The sequence below is a fragment of the Hemibagrus wyckioides genome, linkage group LG25 (genome assembly GCF_019097595.1).
Source record: "Hemibagrus wyckioides isolate EC202008001 linkage group LG25, SWU_Hwy_1.0, whole genome shotgun sequence".
In the NCBI taxonomy this organism is placed as follows: domain Eukaryota; kingdom Metazoa; phylum Chordata; class Actinopteri; order Siluriformes; family Bagridae; genus Hemibagrus; species Hemibagrus wyckioides.
In genome coordinates this window covers 12,736,963-12,755,114 of record NC_080734.1, presented here as the reverse complement: position 1 = coordinate 12,755,114, position 18,152 = coordinate 12,736,963, and the positions used below count along the sequence as shown (strand labels likewise).

General features: G+C 37.7%; 1 protein-coding gene across 2 annotated transcripts; it reads right to left on the bottom strand.

Moving 5' to 3' along the window:
* Positions 1-1,871: 1,871 nt before the first annotated feature.
* Positions 1,872-13,588, bottom strand: fermt1 (FERM domain containing kindlin 1). Of its 2 annotated transcripts, XM_058379782.1 has the most exons (16): positions 13,356-13,588; positions 11,838-11,933; positions 11,569-11,727; positions 9,363-9,596; positions 9,168-9,293; positions 8,172-8,361; positions 6,779-6,881; positions 6,287-6,394; positions 5,018-5,149; positions 4,871-4,920; positions 4,599-4,720; positions 4,392-4,498; positions 4,054-4,278; positions 3,461-3,585; positions 3,142-3,283; positions 1,872-2,479 (listed from the first exon to the last, which is right to left on the bottom strand). In XM_058379782.1, the coding sequence occupies exons 3-16, from the start codon at positions 11,717-11,719 to the stop codon at positions 2,306-2,308; spliced, it is 1,989 nt and encodes a 662-aa protein (XP_058235765.1). In that variant the 5' UTR covers positions 11,720-11,727; positions 11,838-11,933; positions 13,356-13,588; the 3' UTR covers positions 1,872-2,305. The 2 variants fall into 2 exon arrangements, with proteins under 2 accessions (XP_058235765.1, XP_058235764.1); XM_058379781.1 differs by lacking the exon at positions 11,838-11,933 and having other exon boundaries at positions 13,356-13,587.
* Between the last annotated feature and the right edge of the window lie 4,564 nt (positions 13,589-18,152).

The window sequence follows — 18,152 nt, the reverse complement described above, 5'->3', positions numbered from 1 at the left end:
GAATGCTCAGGCAGGAACGCAAGCTGATCGCAGATAAACTGCTCCTCCTAAGCCTGAGAGCGTTATAACGCTTCTTAACTTTGCAAGAGCTTTATTGTCGAAAGCACAGTGCATTTCTGCTGCAATGGCATTCTTGCGCTGTGCATTATTTACACGCTCTAACGATTTATTCAATTAGATTAGTAAAATAATTAAAATGAATTAAGGGAGGGAGAGGAATGCTTAACCATCTACCATCTACCACTGACTCCTTTATCTATCTATCTATCTATCTATCTATCTATCTATCTATCTATCTATCTATCTATCTATCTATCTATCTATCTATCTATTAATTTTCACACACAATGTATGGCCAAGGAACACTACCATTTCAGCCAAAGAACTAAATAAATATAATAAAATTAAATTGGAAAAAGAAATTAATTAACTATTGATTAATTAATTAAAGTATCAATAAAGTGTTAATTAATTGGTGAATTATTTAATTAATTATTATTATTTTTTCAATTGTATTTTTATTTAATTTATTGTTTTTTTTTGGCTGAAATGGCAGTGTTGTTCCTTGGCCATACACTGTGTGTGAAAATGGCTGATTGTGTAGTATATTGGAAAAAGTTCATGTAAGTAAATCATGTGGGTTTCCTCTCAGTTCTCTAAATTACTCCCACCTCTCAAAAACATGCTGGTAAGTGGTAGGCCACGTAAACTGACGGAGCGGGGTCAGTGGATGCTGAGGCGCGTAGTGCGAAGAGGTCGCCAACTTTCTGCAGAGTCAATCGCTACAGACCTTCAAACTTCATGTGGCCTTCAGATTAGCTCAAGAACAGTGCGCAGAGAGCTTCATGGAATGGGTTTCCATGGCCGAGCAGCTGCATCCAAGCCATACATCACCAAGTGCAATGCAAAGCGTCGGATGCAGTGGTGTAAAGCACGCCGCCACTGGACTCTAGAGCAGTGGAGACGCGTTCTCTGGAGTGACGCATCTGGCAATCTGATGGACGAGTCTGGGTTTGGCGGTTGCCAGGAGAACGGTACTTGTCTGACTGCATTGTGCCAAGTGTAAAGTTTGGTGGAGGGGGGGATTATGGTGTGGGGTTGTTTTTCAGGAGCTGGGCTTGGCCCCTTAGTTCCAGTGAAAGGAACTCTGAATGCTTCAGCATACCAAGACATTTTGGACAATTCCATGCTCCCAACTTTGTGGGAACAGTTTGGAGCTGGCCCCTTCCTCTTCCAACATGACTGCGCACCAGTGCACAAAGCAAGGTCCATAAAGACATGCATGACAGAGTCTGGTGTGGATGAACTTGACTGGCCTGCACAGAGTCCTGACCTCAACCCGATAGAACACCTTTGGGATGAATTAGAGCGGAGACTGAGAGCCAGGCCTTCTCGTCCAACATCAGTGTGTGACCTCACAAATGCGCTTCTGGAAGAATGGTCAAAAATTCCCATAAACACACTCCTAAACCTTGTGGACAGCCTTCCCAGAAGAGTTGAAGCTGTTATAGCTGCAAAGGGTGGACCGACGTCATATTGAACCCTATGGATTAGGAATGGGATGTCACTTAAGTTCATATGCGAGTCAAGGCAGGTGAGCGAATACTTTTGGCAATATAGTGTATGTGTGCATGGTGTCCTGTGTTCAGGGAGTAATTATAAAGTTACTGAAGATGCATAAATGAATGAATATACCATATGTGGGAAGTTTTAATTAAAAAATATTGCTTTGGTTTAATTACATTTTTAGTGGCTCTATATCTTAAAGATTTGCCAGGATAAGCTTTATAATACGAAGGACTTAAATACTAAACCATGCAAAACTCTCTTAGATGTAAATGTAAACAGAATTTTATTTATACATGGAAGGTGTCATATTTATTTCACTAACATTATACTAGTCATAATTTTGATCTTTTGGGTTTCAAAAAAATGTTAAAATTTAGTTTTATTTAATTTTAACTTTTTTGTTAGCATGTTTTATTTCTTGTGAACATACAGAACAATTAAAACAAAGATAATAAAGATAAAAAAATCCACCTAAAAAACAACAACAAACAAACAGAATAATGTCATGACAATAAAGCATGCACTGCACCATATCACCTCTCTTCATGTCAAACAGGAGCTTTCAGAAACAAATTAAGTGTAATTAACATGAGATCAGGATGAAACCTGGTGTGTAGCTGGATAAGTCTGCCAAAATGTGCACAAACAATGAACAAAACTATAATGAAAAATACATTTAAGCTCTTGTTCAGCTGAAACCTCCAGGTCTATCTGAAAATCTCAGTGGTTTTCAAAGTCAGTCTTGCCCTCCTGTAAGTTTGTGGAAAAGTTCTTCATCTAGTGTTTCATTTTGATCTTTGGATCGTGTTGAGAGGAAAATATAGCCTCCGATGAACTCATGAACCACTCTGCAGTCACAGCTCTGACAGGTGAAAGCTACAGTAACACCCTGGTCAAAATCAATAGTCACCTGAAAGAGAAACCACCAGTTAGACACCACATTCATAAACACAACATTTCTGTAGATCCACTGAGAATAATATAGATAAAATATTTTCAAACTCATTTCCGAAACCAACATTTAGTCATGTTTCTTGTTCAATATACCTAATAATTTTTGTTCAGTTTATCTTATAAAAAACTGGGCGGTTAAAAATGGGGGAAAAAAAACATGCGATGTTTGTGTCATCTCCTCAAAATTCATGTGTCTTCTGCAGCCTCATGGATTAAAGTGTTGTCTGCTTTTTACTGTAGACATCCTTTGAGCTTGAACAAGTCTGGCCATTATCCTCTGACCTCTCTCATCAACACGGCATTGGGACAGAACTGCAGCTCACTGGAGCTTTTTTTTTTGTGTAAACTCTACAGAACATTGTCTTTCAGCAGTTTCTGAAATATTCAAAGCAGCTTATCTAGCACACACACTCAAGCCATGGTCAAAGTCACAGACATCACATTTATTACATTTTACTGTTACCTTCATCTGCAAGATTTTTTTGCTGCTACTCAAGTGGGCTGATAATTGCATGAATGATCAGGGGTTCCTTTTAAAAAATTTTTCCAACAGAATCACAGTGTAAGTTAACGATAACAGCTTTTGCTGTAGAAATCTCCTCCATTAGCTCTTCTCACCTGTCTGATCTCCCAGTTCACATTCCACTGTTTCATATTGTTGAATCTCCACGTGGTCACTGGCTGGCGTGTGGTCATGTCAAATCGGATCATCCGGTTGTACGAGATGCCTAGTATTTCATCCTTCCTACTTCCTTTGAATCTATGTGTAAAAAGGAATCAGAGTGATACATTTTAATATACAGTCAGTTGTACAAATAACAAACTTTAGATACAATATCTTGGTAGTATGAGACACTGGTGTTAAAGGTCCAGCTGCATAACCACAAAGTATTTTTTCATGAGTGTAAGTGGAATTCATAAAAGAATATCGCAATACCTGACTATGTAGTACTTGATGCCGAACTCTGGTAAAGACTGCCATGCTTGGATGAAACGCATTTTAGCCTCCATGAGTGAAAGCTGGGAAACGTTCTGATGCGCCTCCAAAATCCGTGTGGTCAGCTGAACGTCAACAGATGTACAGAAATATCAGGAAACCCAGTCAATGCAGAATACATTTACACAAAAAGTCACATATACTATTAATGAAGTTATTTAGTTATTTCTCAGGGATAATAGCCTGTTACACTGTGTACAAAACTATTTTACACCTAGAGTCATTCTTAATTTATTACACCTGAAGCATTTGATCTCTTTTAGTTGAGATGTATTATAACGTGTTTTAATGCATTATAACCAAAAAAAATTACCAATATTATTCTGTGAAATTACTGCATTCCATAATATAATAAACCATACATTTTGCCTTTTATTTCTGTTTTATTTGATTTTTATATTATCTGGATTTTTGACAACAGGGTTTTTTCCTGTAGTCCCTCTGAACCCTATAAAAAGTGTCTGTCTATCAGAAAGGGCTCTGAAATAAAATCTCATTTCATGAAAGTGACCCAGGGTTAAAGCCTTCTTTACTTGTTTGGCCTTGTATTTTTTGGCGTATCGTGGAGAAACAAAGCATTCTGCGTTCATTTCCATAGAGTCCACATCAGGAACAGCTTGGCCAGGTGGGGGCGCTAAACTCTTCATCTGGAGGAAGGACTGGATGTTATTCACCTCAGTGCGGTATGAGCTGTATGCCATTGTCTTGCCTTTAGATGCCAGAACGCAGGCAGCTTTCCACTTGGCATACTGTGTCTCCTTTAACAGAGTTAACATGCAAAAATAAGGCAAAGGGAAACAGACTTATTTGGTATTTGCTTATTAAATTGTGGTGTATACTGAATAGGAAGCTAAAACTTGAATCAACTCACATTGTCACAGCGAATATAAACCTCATTCATTCCATCTGCAACCGGCAGCAAAAGTTTGATGCCAAACTTCTTTTCAGTTACGTTGACATCTGGAACAACTTCACAGCCTACACAATCAATTGTGGATTAAACAAACACACATTGATAGTTTAACCACGGAGGAAATCTTTTAGACATTTTCACACAAACCAGCTATGATGCTGTTACCTCGCAGATGCAGCTGTTCAATTGGTTCCCCATTGGCTGACTCTTTGTTTTTGTAATAGGAAATGCTGGTGTCTCTGAACACAAACCAGTACTCTTTAAAAGTCCGCAGTAGTCGTTTAGGCCTGCGGAGTAAAAAGGCACAATGAGGCATGAGTGTATACTGGGGTCTGGGGACAGTAATGAGATTCCGAATAAAGGGATAATTAGACACCAATAATAAAATTAAAACAACTACCACAGTGAGAAGTTGTCCTTAAATAACCTTAGATTACCTAAATAGTTTCAGAGTGTCTTCCAACTTGGGAACATCTGTGATGTCTCCCTAAAGACAGAAATACAATACAATTACAATAAAATGACAAAAAGACATAAGGAGTGCCTCAGAAACACTAGATGCGATTTTAAAACCTCATGCATACCAGAATCTTGTCTGTGCTTCGGCCTTCAAGAGCTGTCTCTAAATGTGAGAGGGCTGCCTCCACTTCATCAATCTCAGGCTCGTCAGAAAGGTCCAGAGGTTTGGCTGACATGGTCAGTTTGCATATGTGATACTAAAAGAAGTGAATATTTCAAATACGAGACAGTTATTGTCACTAACACTACAGTGTTATTGAATTCTTGATTCTGATTGGACAGAAGTGTATTCTAATACATTATCATTTCTGTGGTAATAATATCATTGTTACTATGGTGTGGTTTTCTGTAAACAGATGGGAGGAGTCTCCAGTGACAATGGCTAGGCTGTAATTTAAAGTTTTCTGACATGGAAGTGTCTGCACTTTCTGGCTTCTCGGTAACGCAACAAACTAATTTTTGACTGATAAAAGAATGGGAAAACAAGAGAGGCTTGTGACAAAATGACTCATGGCTGTTATAATGTAGGTGGCATCAAAAACAGACTTTCACAACAACTATAACCAAGTGTACAATAACTGTGATAAAAGAAAAAATGTGCAATGTGTTGTTCTTTGGGTAATAACAAATAACTATTGATTCTTTAGAATGGGAATGTATTACATTTACATCACACTGTTATAGTGGCTTTTAAAATACATAGAAAGATGAATTTATTATTGCATTATTAAATGAATATTCAAAAGTTGTGCTGCTATTTTTGTCAGAAACAAACAGTAAAAAAAAATGTACAGTTCTCTAAAATGGTAGCAACCTATAGCTCATCTCTTATCATTTCTTAAAATAATGCTTTAACAATGATCTTTAGACCCTCTTTAGGTCCGTGTTTCTAGCCCTAACCCTACTTTATATGTATTTGTGTGTGCTTGCTAAGCCAGTCCTTAAAAATCCTGCTGTATTTGGCTTGGGGGAATCCCTCTCACCGCACTCTGCTCATTCTCTTTGTTCTGACACGCTTCATCACATTCCACACATAAAGCTTGTCTATTCAACCCTGTGAAAATCCTACGCCTAAAGCCACACAAAGGCGTGTATGCCTCGTCTCAGTCCAACTTTTAAAGCGAAGGAGATGCAGTGCAATACAGGATTAATTCAGCCACACACTGCAAGCATGGAACCTCATTTTCATATAGGCTACATGGAAAGCAAATAAATCTCTAGTGCTTGATCAAATATCAGTGTTAGTCTTAAGAATAAACCTTTATAGTGTGTAATGCCACATTTTCAGAGGACCTCAAACTGTATCATGCTGAGTGTGTATATGAGTGCGGCACCTGCAGAGAGGCAAACATCAGCATCTCCTCCTCAGTGCACTCGATCTCCTCTAGCAGAATGGCCCAGCGTGCCTGTTCATACAGCTGCGTAATCCTTACTGCATCATACTGGGTAGAGGATAGAAACAATGACTTTAATTAGACTTGTTGCACTCTTTTGTATCAGAATCCTGTTCAGTCACATCATTTAAAGAAATATGCCTGTAGCATATGAGAGATAACCATTATGAGAGATTATCATTTTTATCCTATGTTCTTAATACCATAATAGTTGCAATTTAGAATTAATATATGTGTGAGTTTTGTCTTTGCCCTTGGATTTCCAGGTTTTCCAGTCTCTTCTCATCCAACAAAAATATGCTAAATAGGTAATATATGTAACATATGTAATATGTTCAACCAAAACATGTTATATTTGTGGCTCATAGTGTTTGAAGAGCTGGAGAACTAAAGAGTAAAAGAGATCATGATAAATGTTAACTGGATTCTTACCTTTGGATTAAGGTCAAAGAAACAATGATACTTGAAGCGCAGTAAGAGTCTGTCTTTGTCTTGGATGCCCTGCTCCATTAAAGAACTTGAAGAATCCAGCCACCTGCCAAAACACCCACATGTTTATAGAAATACATTTTTCAGTAAAAACTAAATCACGATTATTAAAGAACTATCATGTGTTTATAGTATTTTTCTTTTTGGTCCCGTTATCATTCCACACATTCTTATCTTCAGCCCTCTGTGAGGCCTGGAAAGAATATTTGTGCAACGGCATGCTTACAAAATATCAATAAACAGAAATATTTTAATGCTAAAACCTTGCAGCAGGGCAGCGGTCAAGCCAGTGGCAGTGAACAGGAGTGAGAACGAGTGTGTAATGAATGAACGCATACACCTGCATATGATTAACACTGGTTTATTTATAAACTCTGTGTCTTGCAATACGTTGCTGAAAGCATGAGAACAGAGCATGAGAATCTATCCAACAGCGTCCTGCTGTGTCTATGTGAGAAGAGTACGTTACCATGAACAGTTTGTTTTCATTTTTCATTTTATGAGAATTCCCATGCTGAAAAGTTCTGAGGTTTCAGCCATAAACATAACCCAGCTGTCTCTAACGCCAGGCTCCTATGCCCTCATTCTCATCACACCCACTGATTTTAAGTTGTTACTTATGTTGTTATTTATCTGATCACTACAATAATGCTCATCAGCTATTGGATTAGTACAGTGTTTAGTGTTTTCCATGCTAATTTTATATGTATATATATATATACTGAAATGGACACTAAAAATACAAACAAAGCAAGTAGTAGACATCTGTATAACATATTGATCATTTTTATATTATGATCTAACAATAGGGGGGTTCCATTAATCCATTTTCTGTGCTTCCTATCCTACAACAGGTCACAAGGAGCCTGGAGCCTATTCCAGAGGACTCAGGGCACAAAGTGGGGGACAACTCATCGCAGGACACAATCACACATACACTCACTCCAGTCAGCCTACAATCTTTAGACTGGGAGAGGAAACCAGAGAGAACATGCAAACTCACAGGATATTGCGGCAAATGTTATAACCACTAAGCCACCATGCCCTCCCAATAAGATTGACTAGTTTAAGGTAAATATTTAAATTAATGATGATAATATCTTGCAATGCCAACTGAGTCTTATTCATAAGAGTGTTTATTGTTGATGTAATTTACTTTCTATGTGTAATCTTTGACGTTACTGACTAAAAACCTTAACCAGTGGTCAAGCATCCATAATTGGTGGAGTGCCGTGACTACCAGCAAATTAATAATGTCACTTTCAGTTTAAGTCACAACACATAACTCTTACTCTATCACCGTATCTAAATCAGTTTGTTTTGGACTAACTCTTACCCTGCATTGATGGCAGCTTTGTCCTCCATACTGAGAGGCTGATACAGCTTGGCCAGCTCATCTGGAGGCATGTTAGGCTGGCTTGAACTGAAAGAGTTTTCTCCAAACCACAGGCTTGTGGAAGTCATTGGTGTCCCATTATCAGGGTCATAGGTTGCAGTCATGGTCTTACTGTACTGGCCTGTTCCAACTGCACAAGTTAAAATGAGTTACTAAAAGAGCTTCCATCATTCATCATTAATGACATACAAAAATGAGTACAGTATATTTATATATGTTGAAGATTTCACTGCATTGTGTGCATGGCATATGCATTTTAGAGCCAGTGGCATCAGGTGGATTGCAAAGTAGTCGAAAATATAGTTGCTGAAATTCTCACTCTATCCAAGAGCTAGCCTAGATTGATGATTTTGCCCTTTGAGAATCATAATAAATGAATCAGCCTGGAGTAACAGACAGAGAGCTAATCTGACATATTTGTTGTTTGGCTCCGTACTAAATGACATTTTGGACATTTTGACATTTAGACATCTGGAATCCATTGTGGTATTCCCTCAAGTGCAGGAAAATATTAGAAAACCACATCATGTATGATGAAACTAAAGGTATTAGTTATTTGTTTGTCACAAGATGAATTTTCAGTTATTCAGAAAAACCCAACGAATGGCCTAAAAACATTTTAAAAAGCATACCACTTTGATGGGCCATGTCAATCAACTGACCTAAAATGCAGTGAGTCTCATTAACTGAAGGGAAGAAAAAAACCCCACCAAAACAAGCTGCTGCATTAAAACCCTGGATTGAATGTTTACAAGCATGAATTTTTAATTTATATATTCATTTCTCTATTAATGCCGGTCCTCTAAAATCAGGTGGTGTATATATAAAGGGCATATTTAATGAATACCTAATGAATATTTAAAGCAATTGTTGTGATTTTTATGTCATTCATAACCTTGAAAAGGCAAAGAAAGTGTAACCTCCTGGATATCTTACCTGTTCCCCCAATAACGTCCAGGTCTATGATGTCATCATCTATCTCCTTAGCCTTGTCTTTCTTCTTTTTCTTTTTTGGATCATCCGGTGGTTTCAGAAGGGACAACTCCTCAGATCTTCTTATATCTTAGATGAATGTATAAGTTAATAACTAGGAAATCTAATTATACTATATAATTATATTTCTACACTTACTGAGTGTTCTGCAGATTTCTGCTACAGCTTTGAAGACCACTGATGAGAAGCTGACTGTCAGTTTCACAGTCTTCATATTGGGTAGCTGCAGACACACAGCTTTGTGTTGAGGGGTGAAGCGGAGGTCAGCGTCTGCCTGCACACCATATTTATCCAGAGTCCAGTGGGTTTTTAGTAGCCAGCAGTTCTTCTTTTCCCACCACAGAGCATGATCTGACCAGTCCTGCGGAGCCCCTGCCACAAAACACAAAGCACTTTAGCTCCTTAACTCCCAGAAACCTATTTTTCAGTTATTTATCTTACAATCTAAATTCACTAATATGTGTGTATTAAGACAGGGGTGTCCAATCTTATCCGCAAAAGTGCAGGTTTTTATACCAATCAAGCAGGAGACATAACTGATTCCACCTGTTTAATCAGTTAATCTTGGCTTCCAATAGACTCAGGTGTAGTTTCCTGCTTGGTTGGAATGAAAACCTGCACCCAAGCTGGCCCTTTCCTGGATAAGATTGAACACCTCTCCCTAAGAGGTTAATTTGTGTTCCATTTAAACACTTTGTACCTGAATATCACACAAAACATTTAATTTAATGCTTGGATAGATGAATCAGTGTTGAGTAGTTAGGTATTACACAATTCGCAAAAAACACAGACAGAATATCAGCACTCTGGCATAAACATGGCGTGCGGCAAACAGGAAATTACAGGATGCGTCAAGGTGATGACTTCTAATGATGTCACTAAATCATATGATCCAGACCATGACTTAGAACCCAAGTGGATGAGTCAGTCACAGTGATCAACTTTCCTAAAGGCAGCACCACCTGATGAGTCAGAAGAGTCAACTTTGAGCGGAACAATATTGAACGCTAATGAAATTCATTTTACACTCAAATAAAAACTGTTTAGTTTTAAAGTACAGTCAGATGTTACTGTCACTTTACCAGTGTAAAGGTACTGCTACTTTAGTAATAATTCACTAATAAATCCACTAAGATGTGTAAAGTAAAAGGAATGACCAAGGAAATCATCTTGAAAGTATGTCTACAGACAAGTCTAATCCAAAAATATTCTATAGCTGAATGTATTTTTGAACAATTTCTAACAACGTTACTAAAAAAGTTTCCTAACCAACAGAGTTATTCCGATATGAACACCATCATGATTATCAATAGTGTTATAGCATACTGTTAGCCGGCATGTTGCCAAATGCTGTTAGGGTTCACAGTAATCTGCTAGGTTTATGAGCTATTGTTTATGTTGCTTGTGTGATTCATGTTTCAATTATATTCATGTGTCTAGCTACATAGTTAGCTATTTGGCAAAGTTGCTCTTTGGACGTTATTTTTAGCATTGCTTATATATTAAGACAGGCAACTGAGCTATCATGTTGTTAACATCTAGATCTGGCCAGCTAGTCTAACTCACTTAGCTAGCTAACGGCTTACAGTACATGTACAGGCTGGATTTTTGACACGATTCCTTCGAAGCATATAAAACTAAAAATATCTGATAAATTTGGCCTTGTTGCTCATCTGTCTCCTCTGTCTTAGACATTGCTGCTACCTCTGAACAAAGCAAAGTCCAGACTTTGAGCAACAAAAGCTGGTATCCAAATTTTGCACATACTGACTTTTAAATGGCTTACAGTTTTCTGGGATGATCATTTTTACTCAGTAATACTGTCCAAAAAGAAATTGTTGCAAAGATAAATAAAAAAAAACAAGTAAAATGACCATTCCTGTGAACCATGTACTCTTGTACTGCACACAGGTACTGCAGTTTCTTGTTTGCTCCTTTGCACCCCTGCACTGTGTATTAAGATAATACATAGGTTCTAGGTGTCTGTTGAAATATCCGGTAGGTTTATTCTCTCAGATTGGTTGGTGTGGTGAACTTCAGACCTTACACCTGCAAATAATACCACTGGTGGCAGGACAATGGCAAGAAGCCAGGGGCAATTGAAAGGAATGCAAAGTAAACAAGGACGCACCCAAAGGTTTAAATAAGGAGTTAGTACTGCTCCAGATACTGCTCTACCTGTGTGCATATTAGTTATTTACTATATATAAAACTAACTAGCCAATACTGTGCAAATTTTCTCCAGTTCTTGCTGTGAGATGATGGCACTGTAGCTGTTGAACAAGACCTACAGACTAGGAAGGAGGAGCTTTGAGAACTATTTAGAAAACAAAAGGGCACTCACTTATCTTCTCCACAAGTTTGAGCATAAGTCCTCCAATGTGAAGGTCTCCTTTGACCCGAACTTTAAACCTCATAATCTCGTCTCCTTCCCGCTGTTCCACTTGGACTGACAGCTCCCAAGTGTTTTGTGTATTCTCAGAAGCAGACTCCATAGCTTCACCTACAAAAAACAATAAAAAGACAACTTGCTATTTGTTGTCTGAGATTTCTCAGATCGTAAAGACAAAGCAACACTAACTCTAATATTATGTGTTTATGAGGTACACCTACCTAAATTTGCACAGTGCAGATATACAAATACTTTCTGCCACAAATACCGGCCCAAATGTTTGCTATGCACAATATGTCAGACAAAATCTACTCCATCTGCAAGTGGAAAATGCCTGCATTATTACCATCACTGAACACACGGTTTTGGCTGTTGGGCCATTCTCAGCATGCAGTGACACACATTTGGTAGTGGCTTGTTAGTAGCTGTTGTGATTGTATTAATGCATCATGTAGCAACAACTCAAGCACAAAGTGTAGATATTTTCAATGTCTTGCAGCATGGTGTACAAGTCTACTCCTGTAGTGTGACTAAATTCTTAACCTTTTGTGAAAATAATCCAAAGGCAGCTTAGGAAGCATGAAAACACTGAACACCACACAACACCAACTGCAAATTGGTATACAAATATACTTTCACACCAAGCTGCATTGGACTGTGTTTCCCAAACACAGATTGTGGAGCTTGCACAGTTTTAAGGTTTTCTCTGCCCTAATACACAATTCGAAAAGCATGTACTAATCATCCATATCCGTCATGACCTAAATCTGGCATGTTGGAACAGGGAAACTACACAGTGCAGGGCAGAGATTAGGAAACATCGACTAAGAAAGATTCATTAATTAGAAAACTGTATGAGAAGTACGGTCACAGAGGAAGACAGAAAGACAGAAAGAAAGAATGAAAGACTTTGTTGTCTGAGTTGTGGTGAAAAGCTGTGGTCATCAAAGAAGGAGAGCAGACCTCCATCACCAACATTCCTAACAAGCAGAGACATGACCAAGAACAGAAAAGCCCAGAATTGCTTCATTTCTAATACAGGACAGAGCAGTTAGCACAACCTTTACTGTTATGGACTATTCCTTAGGCCTGTTAACACTTGTATTTTCCTTCAATCCTACTGTTGTTTATGTTTACTAGAACATGTTATATTCGAATAGTCATGGGTAAAAGAAACTGCAAAGGCTGGATTTGTTTTAGGTTGCAAAGTTTCTCATATGAGTTTGGTACAGATTACATATAAATTGATGGTTTTCTGCAATCTGTGGTAATGAATCCTTATGTGAGAGTAGTGTAATTAAATATTCTCCTATACTGAAGGGCACAAGTCTCAACGTTTTATATGCCTGGAGGCACAAATGAAAAGGAACTCAGCCTTGGACCTTCATCCTCAGCAAACAGTTGATAAAATTGAAGTTGAAGGCATGAAAACATTTCGATTATTAAACACAATGAAGAATCACCCATCGCACAATCAGTGAAGCGATTAAATGATGTGAAGACAAACGAAAACCTAATGGAAACGATCAAATCCAGTGTATTTACAATACATCACCTCTCCTCGCGCGTAACCTACACAGCCTTTAATCTATATAACGAAATACTTCAATAAAATAATAATAATAATAATAATAATAATAATAATAATAATAATAATAATAATCTGGATAAAATATAGTACATCTATATAAACTACATGTGTTTTCCATTCACTGGAAAATAAAAAAATACACACTCACCAAGAAGAAAATGTCCTAAATATTGCTCACAATAGTTCCCAGGTCCAGTGCGGAGTGGGACAGAGGCGCTTTCCAGGTGAGCAGGCGAGAAAAGACCCCTCCCTTCAGGTGTGCTAGGCTAAGGAAGTGACTACTACCAGAAAAGTTTATTACAAATAGTGGACCAGCGTAACATTTACTTTACAAAATAATTAAATAAATATATATATAGAAAAAAATCAACTCCGCCACAGTCCCTTTTAACCCTGTTTGTGCCGTACTGTTTTGTAGGGTAGCATGCGGTTTTGGCAGAAGCCCAAAGTATTGAGGAACTAGCGGAACTGTGTCACAGCTGTAAAGCGGATTCCTGTGGTTATATTTACATCTTGTGTTAATTGTGGTTTGGTGCCTTAGGTAAAATACGACACGGTCTAAGTTCTCAAACTTTTGTTAGTTAGGTACCAAATATCCAAATATTAAGTATTCAATATCGAGTATTCAAATATTAGGCTCATTATACCAAAGGCTACACCATTATCTAGGCTAATTATTGGAGCCATAGAACCTTTTGTTCCTGGAATGTCCACTGAGAAAAGTCAAACCAACCTTTATTTACAGGCCATATTAAAAAACAATAGACCAGAAGAATAGAAGCACTTTACAGATCCAACTAATTAACAATGATAAATATGTACATACATACATACACGGATCAGCCATAACATTATGAGCAGTAAGAGGTGAAGTGAATAACACTGATGATCTCCTCATCATGGCACCTGTTAGTGGGTGGGATATATTAGGCAGCAAGTCAACATTTTGTCCTCAGAGTTGATGTGTTAGAAGCAGGAAAAATGGGCAAGTGTAAGGATTTGAGCGAGTTTGACAAGGGCCAAATTGTGATGGCTAGACGACTGGATCAGAGCATCTCCAAAACTGCAGCTCTTATGGGGTGTTCCCGGTCTGCAGTGGTCAGTATCTATCAAAAGTGGTGCAAGGAAGGAACAGTGGTGAACCAGCGACAGGGTCATGGGCGGCCAAGACTCATTTGATTGCACGTGGGGAATGAAGACTGGACCGTGTGATCCGATCCAACAGACAAGCTACTGTTGCTCAGATTGCTGAAGAAGTTAATGCTGGTTCTGGTAGAAAGGTGTCAGAATACACAGTACATGATGGGTCAGGACTGTAAAAGCTGTTTGGCAGCAAAAGGGGACCAATAGGCAAGGTGGTCATAATGTTAGGCCTGGTCAGTATATATAAAATAAAGTGTAAAAAGTCTAATTATATAAAAAAGTCCCCTCTGCACCCTTGAAGTTGACACTGGCATAGCTTTAGTTGCACTAAGCTGTGCTGTGCTTTGTGTTACGTAGGCTGGAGACTAAATTATAAATTTCTCCTCTGATTTTGATGTTGATCGAAGGTCTTCCAGTTCTTTTTCTTTTTCTTTTTCAGTTTCTAAATGCCTCTGAATAGTGTATGCTACAGTACTCACTGGTATTTTGAGTTTCTGGGCAATTTTTCTGCAGGAAATGCCTTCATTCTTCAGTGTAACAATAGTTTGCCTATTCTCTCTTGTTAGTTCATGTTTGCCTCCCATGGTTGCCACTGAATGTTATAAAAACATGCAAAGATGATCCTAACCTGGGGTTAAACAGACCCACTATTTGACACACCATTAAACCCTTTCATAAGTACTGCAGTCATTTACAAACAAACTTTTGGCCATCATTGGAAAAGTTCAAGAATTATGCTGTTCATGTTATTTCATTTCAAATAGCTGTAGTAAAATATATTACTTATTTTCAGTAGAATATTTGCAAAATTTCATAATATATATGAAAAACATGGGGTGTCCAAAAACTTTTGGCTGGTAGTGTGTATATATATATATATATATATAGTACAAGACAGTGGTGGATATATAAGGACATATATGGATGTAATAAATGAGTTTTGAGGATGCAGAAGATAGGGATAGGTGGAGAGAGATGATTTGCTGTGGCAACCTCTGAAGGGAAAAACCAAAAGAAGAAGAAGATATATATACACATTTTCATAAATACAATATGCAATGTATATAATAATATGTATATAAATACATTTTCAAAAACTGGAAGTGACTATTGAAGAAGCTGAACTTACATGGAAAGGGAGACCGCTTAACACAGGAAAGGCATGATCACCTTTAGTTCTATTGCCATAACAACAAACCCTCAAAAGAAGTTGATGAGATTATCTGAGGACTCTGGTGAGGGAGTAAGTGACGAGAAGATCACTGATACAATGGGGAGTGCAAGCAGAATGAGCAGAGTGCAAGCAGCCTTGTTAACTTAAAGCAGAATTTTAAAATCAACCTGAATTCAACCTGAAGCTTTTATTCCAAACTATGTGTTGTAGATACTGTGGTCCACTAGATGGTAGTGTAATTATATTGAGCAGAAAAGAAGGCCTTGTACAGCAGAATAAAAATGTATTATAGGCCAACTGTACATTTAAATTTTACATTTAACGTCAAATTCCAGTCGCTGAAGTGTAATTCAGGACCAGAGATAATTTATCTTACCCTTAGTCCCCCAAACTTTATAAACACTCATGGCAAAACCATTCACCAAACAAAGGACATAGTTGTCTAAATAACTGCATGTTATATGCATAAATGTTCTGATGCAGTTACCATACGTATGTATGTTGACTTCAAATCAAAATATAAGACATACAGCTCTGGCCCACAAAGACAAACCACAGAAACCATGCTGTTTGTGAAAGAACGATGCAAAATAGATACTTTTCAATATGTTGTTTGGATTTAACTGATAGCCATGTAAGTCATCTGACCACTAAGGCCAAAATGCAGACCACTTTGCCTTTATATTTCTTTAAACAGCAGTGTGGACAAAGAAATAGCCTTTATTTGTCACATATACATTACAACACAGTGAAATTCTTTCTTCACATATCCCAGCCTTGGAGGTTGGGATCAGACATGATACAGCACCCCTGGAGCAGAGAGAGTTAAGACCCAGAGCCTTAACCACAGAGCCACCACTGCCCCTAAACCAAAAAGTGAAGTTAACTACAATCAATTATATTCAAACATTTCCATTTTTAAACAGTTGAAACAGGTGAAAAATTGAGATGATACAGAAAGTGCCAAACTTAAATGTTTACCAAATAAAATCTTGAACATATTTTCTCTGGTAATGCAGAGAAAAATTGTATGGTAGTAAAATTTCATTACTTAGGAATAGGGTGTAATATTATATCTAGGAGGTTGGAGATCCCAGTAAACACTGTTGGACCGGTAAAAGCTGCATAACACCCAAGTTCTACAGAAATAAGACAGAGACTGATGAGGGAAGCCATAGTGAAGCCAACATTCACACTGAAAGTGTTACAGAGTATAGTGGTGTGAAGGTGCACCGGACAACCATTTCAAGAGCTGAGAGACTGTATAGGATGAATGCAAGAAAAATAATCCATTGCTCAAGAGGAGATTTGGGCGATATTCAAATTGCTATGCAGGCCGCATCTATAATAATCTCTATAATGAAATATGGTGGTGACCGCATCATGCCCTGGGAATGCTTTTCATCTTCAGAAACTGGGCTTCTTGTCAAAATTGAAGTGAAAATAGATGGAGCGAATTTCAGGTAGATATTTTAAGAGAACCTGCTGTAGACTGCAGGACAATGGTTCCAAACACAAGGCCAAAGCAATGCAGTAGTTAAAAACTAAACCGTATTGCAGGCAACAAACAACATCCAATGAAACTGAGAACCCCAGAGTAATTCTGCTACGAAGAATGTGCAAAGGTTATACTGCAAGTAAGGGTAAGCAATTAACCTGACAAAACTTCCAGATTCAGTAATCACATTGTGGAATAAAGGTTTATTACAAGATAGACAAGAGTAACTTGAATGCTAGATTCTGACTGGTCTAAAGGTGTTGAATAATATACTATAACAGCACAGATCAGAACATTTACCAGGTCTGCATTAAAGAGCTCATTCTATTTTGTTATATTTTTTAGTACTGTGATTTCTCAAAACTATCCGCAACTATCTTTTAGTAAAAAATTGGCTGGTGAGGTAACAGCTTTTTATGTCTATTATAGGTGATCATGGTAACTAAACCTGAATAAATTTACCTGTACATTGATTCATTTCCTATAACAGCACACCTGTTGTGTTTTAATCCTTACTTGGTATGTGTGGTGTGCTGAGGTTTTATTAAAATGTTTAATATTTGAACCTGGTTATTTATTTACAAGATAAAACAGGTGTCTTTCAACCCAAACTACATTTTAACATTACATTTAATTGCATGTCTTTAATCATGACATAAAAGCTGACTGATATTAGAAATTTAAAAAAAAAAATCATGTATGTACAGGTATAAGCCAGTGAATATGGAAGGTCAATCTATTTTTTTTTTCCTTCAGTTTATTCAGATGTGTACCTGTTAGGGTTTAAAGTGTGCAGTGGATACACGCCATGTTGTGGATCATAAAACAGAAAGCCAGTAGCCAGTGTCAGCACTGGAAAAAGCTTTTTGGAAGAAGTCTAGTTTACTTTGTTTACTTAGTTCTGTTTTTGCAACATTTTCATGCACAGATTCTGCAGCTGTTGTTTTAATGCATTTGGCACTAGATGGGGCTAGTGCTGTAGAAGAGAGCTGCCCGAACTCCACTCAAAGACTCTCACATAGGCTGAAGTCCCTTAAGAAATCATTTTACACTTTGGTAAACGTAACATGGAATGTGGACTTGACCAAAATTTTAAGTGTCAAGGTTCTGTCAAAAGATCCTAAATATGC